Source organism: Magnolia sinica, chromosome 12, assembly GCF_029962835.1.
Source record: "Magnolia sinica isolate HGM2019 chromosome 12, MsV1, whole genome shotgun sequence".
NCBI lineage: Eukaryota > Viridiplantae > Streptophyta > Magnoliopsida > Magnoliales > Magnoliaceae > Magnolia > Magnolia sinica.
The window spans coordinates 8,171,647-8,180,424 of NC_080584.1; the positions used below are offsets into that span (position 1 = coordinate 8,171,647).

At 47.2% G+C, this 8,778-nt stretch overlaps 1 protein-coding gene across 1 annotated transcript; it reads right to left on the reverse strand.

Annotated features, from left to right (window-relative positions):
- Positions 1–1,043: 1,043 nt before the first annotated feature.
- Positions 1,044–4,877, reverse strand: LOC131221988 (uncharacterized). The gene is made up of 4 exons (XM_058217290.1): positions 4,598–4,877; positions 3,940–4,075; positions 2,622–2,760; positions 1,044–1,829 (listed from the first exon to the last, which is right to left on the reverse strand). The coding sequence occupies exons 1-4, from the start codon at positions 4,875–4,877 to the stop codon at positions 1,044–1,046; spliced, it is 1,341 nt and encodes a 446-aa protein (XP_058073273.1).
- Positions 4,878–8,778: the final 3,901 nt, after the last annotated feature.

Here is an 8,778-nt window from a genome sequence, read left to right on the forward strand (position 1 = left end):
AGGTGGGTAGGGACGGGCTGAGAGATGAGCCGAGCCAGAGGACCGAGACCCGTCCAATTATCCTCCCAAAGGATGCATTTACTACGGCCCACCGCCCACTGAGTGTTGTCATCTAGAACTTGAAAAGAGCCCTTAATCTTCTTCTAAAAAGGGGAGGGAGGAGCGGCCGCACCGTGCCCACCAAGAGGAAAAATGTCGTTATCGTATTTAGCCCTCATTAAATCAACCCAAGGCGATTTATGATTACCATTTTTCACCAATCATGCGAGTTTCAGGTGGAAAGCACCCATCACCTCTCTTAGGGGCCGAATCCCTAGCCCCCCTTCCAACCGAGGTTTGGAGATCTTCAACCAACCGACCCAATGCAGCTTCTTGGCCCCATCAACCCACCCCCAAAGAAAATCAGCAAACAGCTTCTCAAGGGTCCCAATGACACTTTGCGGCACATGAGTCGCCGAGAGGACATGAATTGGAATGCTGGAGAGCACATGCCTAAGCAACATCACCCGGCCCACTTGGGCGAGCAGCCTCGATTTCCAACTGCTAATTCGACCCTTGACCTTGTTCAGGAGGAATCTGAAATCCGATGCCTTAATTCTGCCACTGTTAAGGGGAACTCTGAGGTAGGAAATCGGAAGGGAAGCCTTGGACATTCCCAGCCAGCGCTCAATGTTTCAAACCCTGTCGGGAGGGATTTTCTCCGAGCAAAGGAAGGAACTTTTAGATAAGTTGATTTTCAGCCCTAACCAAGATTGCAACAGAAGCAGGAAATTCTTGGTAGCCTGAAGCGATCCATGAGAGCCGTTGAGCAGCAAAAGGGTATCGTCCGCAAAAAGGAAGTGCGATGGGACCTGGCATCCCCTTTTAAGCTTGAAAGGATGATAAGACCCCGACAAGACGAGCACCCTGAATCCCCGACTAAGCACTTCAGCCGCAATCACAAAAAGCCCATGAGAGATCGGATCACCTTGCCGAAGGCCACTGGACGAAGGAAAATAGCCCACAGCCTCACCATTAATCAGAACAAAAAACCAATTGTTGGACTAACAGGATTCCAGAAGGGCGATGCTAGCTTCATCGAAGTCAAAGCACTTAAGCACCCCCTTAAGGAACGTCCAGTCAACACGATCATAAGCCTTTTCAAGGTCTAATTTCAGCATTAAGTTCCCGCCACGCACTTTCCTATTAAGGTTCCGAACCAATTCCTGGGCCAGCGCAATATTCTCGATAATAGGGCGCCCCGAAATGAAAGCCCCTTGTTCTAGTGATATGATGTTTGGAAGGAGCAGCCTGAGCCTTGTGGCAAGCATCTTAGAGAACAGCTTGTAGACAACATTACACAAACTGATTGGTCTAAAATCACCAAAAGACGCAGGAGCGGCCCCTTTGGGGATAAGGCAAATTAGGGATAAGCAGAAGGCCTTAGGCAGGGGCCCTCCTTGAAACCAGAAGGCGGCTGCCTTGACAAGATCCGGCCCCACAATTGTCCAACACGATGAAAAGAAGGCCGTCGTGAATCCATTCGGTCCCAGGGCCCCATCTTTTGGAATAGCCGAGAGAGCTTGCTGGACTTCCTGAATCGAAGGAGGGGCAACCAACGAAGCGTTATCATTGGCTGAGATAAGGCTCGGGATAATATGGGAGAGATCCGAGTGGCTGATAGACGGATCAGCCTGAAACGCTGATTGGAAGTGGGAAATAGCTGCTGATTTAATATCCAGGAGGTTCGTAATTTCCTGGCACTGATCATCCAAGATATGACTAATACCTGCTCTTCTGATTTTGTCCTTCGCCAGCACGTGGAAGAATTTTGTATTCCTATCTCCTTCCTGGAGCCAAGCGTTGCGAGATTTTTGCTTCTAAAACACTTCTTCCCGCAGCTCTACTTGGGCCAAATTGATGCGCGCCTGGTCCAGCTGGGGCCCCAGGTCGGCAGTTGGGTCGTTCTGCCATAGGACATCTAGAGCGTCAAGAGAAGAGGTCACTTGTTGAACTTTCTGAAAAACATTGCCGAATACATCCCAGTCCCAAGCTTTCAAGGCCTACTTAACTTGCCGGATTTTGAGCTGCGGACTGAGCATCGGCTGGTCCACAAAATTCTTCTCCCAAGAAAGCCTAACAACCTCCTAAAAGCCTTCATGGAGAGCCCACATTCTCTGGAATCTGAACGGTTTGGGACCCGTAGGATGGGAAGAAGGAAACAACAACTGCAGCGGAGCAATGTCGGAGCTCGCTCGAGGCAGGTGTTCCACATTAAAATGGCTGAATATGTCTAACCATTCAGAGTTGATGAGCCCCCTATCCAGCCTCGCCCATCTTCTAGCATTGCTGGCCTGGTTGTTGGACCAGGTGAACCTGTTCCCTGAAAAGCTCGCATCGGACAGGTTGGCCCGGTTGATAGCATCACTAAACTCGGAGGAACTTAGCTAATCTAGGAAACAGTACCCTCTCCGCTCCTGAGGGGATAACACTGCATTGAAGTCGCCGCAGACGGCCCACGGCCCACTGATACTACTGTTGGACTAGGCCAGCTCCTCCCAAAGCAATTTTCTAAGGATCCTGCTACATTTCGCATATACAACAGAAAAAACAATAGAAAAAGGGGGATTTTGGGAGCTGACCTGCATGGTAAACATCTGATAAGAAATGGAGAGGACCACGATGTTCAGCTGAGAATTGGCGAACACCCAGATTTTGTCACGTTCCCCTGAATTCGAGAATGAGGAATGGAAGCCTAGCTTGAGCCTAATTCCCGTTCTCCTAGAATCAGGTAACATTGGTTCTAAAATAGCCACTATCCAAGGATTTGAATTGTTGATCAGTCTGGAGAGGGTCCTGATCGCGGGATTTCTCACTCCCCGGCCATTCCACACAAGTATGTTATTCATCAGTTACACATCCCGAGTTAACGGCCCTCCGGTGAAGCTTCTGAAGTTTGTTAAACCTGCTGAACCATTCTCCCTCGTCCAAATACTTTTCTTTTCGAAAAATCTTCCTCTTGCGCCTCAGTTGGACCCAGTCTATTTTCTTGGAGGTGTTACTAAGCGGGATAGTAGGCTGCTGGCCAGGGGTGACTCTCGTAGGTATGTTTTCTTAATCTGCACTCAGCTGATCTTCAGGATGAGGACTGAGGGGTGACGGGTCGAAAAATTCTCCACCCCTCTTGTCTATAACACTGAGCACCGAGTCTCTGTCTGCAAAGGACAGCCTGTGTGGATTTACCGAACTGAGAGGGGCTGCATCCGTGATCTCTCTAATGTGGGCCACCTGCTCCGCTCTGGTTTCCTTACTCATGCATTAAGCGCCCCCAGCCAATGTGGATGGGTCATGAGATAGGGGTCCACTCTCCCTGGGCTAATCCTCCTCCTGAGGAACTGAGCAGACTTGTTCACCACAATTTGAGCTGAGGTTGAGGACCTTCCGTTCTTATCTGGCGAAACGAGACGATCGACGCTCCAGCTGGTCGTCTCACCCGCGCCATCTTGAGACCTCTGAAGAGGATGGGAGATCACATTGTTGGGGGCGCAGGCAAGACTGTTACACTAATCGACAATTTTGGACGTGTCGGGAGTTGAATGATCCCCTTGACTGGCCTCCCCAGAGAGCAGTAAATGGGGGGGATCACTATGGTGCACTTGGGTCGGAGGGCTTGGAGGAAAGATGATTATGGCATTTCGTCGAACAGGAGGTGGGCACGCCACTGTGGCTGGTGGCAGGGGCAATAGTAGGGCCTGATCCATCTGAACACCCGTATTAGGATCATGCGGAAAGGGCTGAGCCCCTGAATCAGATTCTTTGGCACAATTCTTCCCCCAATCTTCAGAAGGCTGATTTTGTTCTAGCTTAGCCGAGATCTCGTACACGTGGTCTTGGACATATAGTCTAATGGCCTTATTGATGTCCTGCTAGAGGTTTCTAATGATTTTAATTCGAGCAAACATCTGGAACAACCCAAGTTTGGCATTCGTATCAATCTGCAAGACGCTCCCGAAAGCATTCCCAAGAACCACTATGACGATTTCCAACCAAGCATGAGCGAGAATCCCATATAACCTTATCCAACAGCCTTTGCCACCTGCAGAGAAAGAGGGAGACCAGGGAGTTAGACTTACGAGACCCATCGCAGCAATCAGCTCCGCATCCGCTCAGAAGTTGGCAAGATCCTGTTTGGATTTAAACACTATTAGAAAATGCGCCCAAGACATCCTTGCAATGTCCACGGAAGAAGCAGCAAACTGCGATTTTCAGAGTTTCTCGGTAAGCTGGAGAATGGAGATTGAAGCGGATTTGACAGTGCCCACGAGCCTTAGCCGGAGATAATGATGTTTCTGAGCCACCACTCCATCATCCGCAATAGAGAGACGTGGGTCTGACGCTAGATAAACAGGGGGTCTGCAATGGCAATTAGGAGAAGGAGTCGCGGGTTTCTGCCATCCCCTAGGGCTAGGCCTCTCACCCCGACCCTGAGCAGACCCATCCACCCTCCTCTCTGCCTAGGGATGCGGACTATGAGCCGGGGTGGGTAGAGGGGTAGAATGCCACATAGGTCTAGGGTTAGCGATCTAGACCGAAGCGACTCTACCATTTATGCGCTGACCATCCAGAACCCCTATAGCCGCCCAGGCATCATCTTCATACCTATATCTTATAAACGCATAACCCCTGGACTTGCTGGTGCCTGGGAAATGGGAAAGAAAGACCTCTTCAATCCTGCAGTAGCGCTGGAAAATTTTGTAGAGATCCTCCATGGAGCAACTGAAGGGGAGATTCCCCACAAACAGAGTTTTACGGTTACCTGCTGCCGGCTGATGAGCCCTTCTCGAGGGGGCTCTACCCCTTGAGCGGCCTCTCATTGCTTCCCGAACTCGGAGAGGCATTTTCTCTATGGATGTTGCAGGCAAAATTTTTGTCTCTCTTCCTATCTTGATTTAGCCCTGTCTGAATCAACTGGACAGACTCAACTCGATCCGACTCGATTTGGTTTTCCAAACAGAGTCGGACTCGGTTTGGGTCAAGCCAGCAAGGATTCGGATTGGATCGATTCAGCCCTACTAGACTCGGTCCCGGGTCGAATCAAGTTTGGGTCAAGTTCTTGAAAAATCGGATCGAGTCGAGTTGGACCCAATCCGGTTCGACTTGACTCGATACCCACCTTTAAGTAGAGGTGGCAATGGGCAACATCTGCGCTAGGGAACATGGATTGAGTAGTGAGTAAACTTTGTGGGGCCCACTGTGTTGTATGTGTGTTATCCACACTATCCGTTCATCTGTTTTATCAGCTTATTTTAGGGTGTGGGTCCAAGATTGAAGCATATCCAAAACGCAAGTGGACTACACAATAGAAACAGTGGGGATAATGATGTCCACCGTTGAAACCTTCCTTGAACCTAGAGTAATGCTCATTTGTCATCCACCCCGTTGATAAGCTCAAAAAGACATGGATGAAGGGAAAATACAAATACCAGCTTGATCCAAAACTTCCGTGGCCCCCAAAAAGTTCTCAACGGTAGCCATTCAATTCCCATTGTTTCCTGTGGTGTGGTCCACTTGAAATTTGGATATGCTTCAATTCTAGGCTTATGCCCCTAAAATAAACGGGTAAAAAGGATGGACGAACTGAGTTAAGACACATACATCACAGTGGGCCCCACAGAATTTAACGAACTGAGTTACTCAACGAGCAATCCGCATCTATGGGCCGGGCCATGGTTGATCTAGGCTCGGCTCAATTTTTAATTGGTCCAAAACAGGCATAGCATGGACCCGACTGCTCTGTAATCGGGCCTTCAGTTTCATTATAAGCGGGCCTGATCTTGGGCTCCGACGGGCCTAATGGAAAAAAATTTCAGAACCTAAGTGTATTAGTCGGGCTTCGAATTCGGGCCCATACCCAATCCACAGGCCTTTCTTATAGACCCGAGTGTAAGGGGCATTGGGCTGGGCCTAAAATCCGAAGGTCGGCCCGCCCGACCGTTCCCACGCTTAAATGGTGCGAGCTAATCGGACTGGCACCGATGCCAACGTGCAAGATCCAGGCCACCCATCAGGTGGGTCCAATAGTGTTACATTCCCTGCTCCAACCCAATCCACTCATCAGGTGGGCCATGCTCGTGTGGGAAACTCGATGGTTTAACGTACACGTGTAGCCATCCTTTCTACTTGTGGATGGTTTAAAGTACACGTGGGCTGGGGCTACATGTCTAGTCCGTACACGTGTAGCACATCTGAAGGGTTGAAGATCCTGGATTTTGGAGTGGGGATGTTTATCAGATGGCCTGGATCTTGCACGAATGTTCGTGATTGGCACGTGTGTCCACCCTGGAATGGAGAGCGCAAACGTGGACTATAAACTCCCATGCTAGTTTAGCACCATTGACAAATGGTGCGAATCTCCAGCTGTGCAAGTGGCATTGTTCTGCATCCATCCAGACCGTCCAAATCGCTGTCACGGCTGAGGATGGAGCCTGCTTCACAAATCTTTTTTTTCGCTTCAACTTTAGACCACTCACTGTTTTACTTTTAACTATGCGTTTGATGGGCATCAATCGAATGGTTAGTATTGCTTGATCAGCGTTATTTTTGACATCTGGTCCATGCAATGTGTGACCAACAATTTGGATGGTCTGGATATATGTCAATCAGTGCCACGTGTGAGGAGGATCAATCACCACTATTTTCAATACGGTGGTAAACTATCACGAGAGTCTAGCGATTGCCGAGAGTAGAAAGGGACAGGTGCACCGTCAATTTCGGTGGGTGTAGAATTCAACTTGTGCTTATCCGATCAGAATCTTCTTTTCGGCCAGTGGCCCATCCATGGTAGGGCCCACCGGATGAGCGGCTCAGAAAGGTAAACGTAACAAACAACTTTAAGATTTTCTTTTAAAAAGGTACGGTGTCTATGTCACTGGTATATACCTAGGGGTGTACACGAACCGAGCTAGCTCGGTTATCTAGCTCAACTAGACTCAAAAAAGCTCAACTCAACTTAGCTCGAAGCTAAGTTCAATCCATGTTGAGCTGATTTTTTGAGCTCGAAAAAGAGTTCGAGCCGAGTTTGGTATGCCCCAGCTCGACTCGACTCGACTTGGATCGAACCCAGCTCGAATCAAACTCAAATCGAACCAGTTTAGTGACTCAGTTACTTTGATGGTTACTTTGATATTGATGTTACTTATCAAGGTTTGATGAAACGACTTAACAAAGTATGCCCGGTGGCAAGGAACGTATGTATATGGAACAAATACCGTTTTCATTGGAATCTTAAAAGTGCAATCTAAGTGTTTGTGAAAATGCCGCACAAGTGAACTCAGCTTGATCTTGGCTTGAACTGACCTAAGCTGCTGACCAAACTGAGCCGAGCTGGCCAGTCAGGCTCAAGGACCGAGCTGAGCCAAGTTTGAGCTGAGGCCAGCTAGTGGCCAAGCTGGGTTGAGCTGAGGCTAGCTTGACTCGTTTTGACTCGATGTACACCCCCGTGCATACCATCCGAGGCTCCGAGCTGTGCAAAAGGTGGGCCTCATCATAAAGAAAATCAGGATGGTCCATTTGTCAGGCAAGCTACACCCACGTTGTAATCAATGTACAGCCAATGGGCTGACTCAACCTATTTGTGTGGCCCACCGTATGAGTGGATAATTCCGGTCGCTCCACGATTTCTTTATGGTGCGTCCACCATTTTCACAGCTTAGATGTCCCCCGAGGTGAAACATATGCGGAAACTACAGTGGTCCATTACTTGTGTGTAACATCTGAGCAGTGAAAAAGGTGGGCCGCATCATAAAGATCGTTTGGGAAGAAAACCAGGATAATCCATCTGTCAGTAGGGCTACTCCATCGTTGAAAATTCAAACTGTTTGTGTGGCCCAGATTCAAAGTAGATTGTCCCATTTTCACTCCACATCATCTTCATGTTGTAGATCACGATTTTCGGAGCTCAGATGTCCAACCGAAATGATATATGAGAGGAAAATGGAATATGTTTTCATTTCTCAATGTTGGTTGCACCGTTTTATCACCAAAGGTCCAAAAGTGGTGTCATTATCAATTGGGTGGGTGTAGATATCAATTCGGAGAGAGAGAGAGAGAGAGAGAGAGAGAGAGTGCTCCTAATTATATTATTTCAATTTTATCATCCAATTAATTGATCTAAACCCATCCATTCATTCTTGAACACACTTGAAGGTTTACCTGTAAAAATTACACTATTGGATGTGTTGTGGTTCAATTTATAATTTCTATCATGTGACAAGTGTAGGCATATCGGAATTGAATTCGTGGCTCAATTGAAACCGAATAACTATGACTCCAAGCACCGAGATAGGCAGATACATAATATTTAATTGAGATTGAATGAGATCGATTGCCTATTTAACTACTCGCTCTATATGTAAAAAGTATCATTCATAAGGCATCATCTAATGATTGGTTATACATTTGACTGAGGTATAAAATGACTTTTCAATATAGGTAAAATAAATATGGGAAAGAAACCTTACTAATGGTCGCGAAGAGTAGTTGCAAAATATCTCCATGGATGGAGAACTATATCTAGCATATGAGCGCATATATAAATTATAGTTAAGATGATCAATTACTTGATTTATGCTACGGATTACGCTTTGAAATATAAATAACAGACAAAAAATAATTTATTACATTAAGAACTATAATTGATTGGAAAAAAAAAAAAAGTAAAGTGATTATACTAAATAATGTAAATGATAAGTAATTAAAAGGATAATTGACAAATATATTGAGTTTGATTAGGTTGGTATG

Bases quoted from the DNA above. Each gene is read 5' to 3' on its own strand.
- LOC131221988 (XM_058217290.1), bottom strand. From the start codon at position 4,877: ATGCCTCTCCGAGTTCGGGAAGCAATGAGAGGCCGCTCAAGGGGTAGA. The intron at 4,076-4,597 runs GTCAGCGCATAA...CTTTCTCTGCAG, and splicing joins GGCTATAGGGGTTCTGGATG to GTGGCAAAGGCTGTTGGATA. The intron at 1,830-2,621 runs GTCAGCTCCCAA...GCTTGGCTCCAG, and splicing joins ATCAGATGTTTACCATGCAG to GAAGGAGATAGGAATACAAA.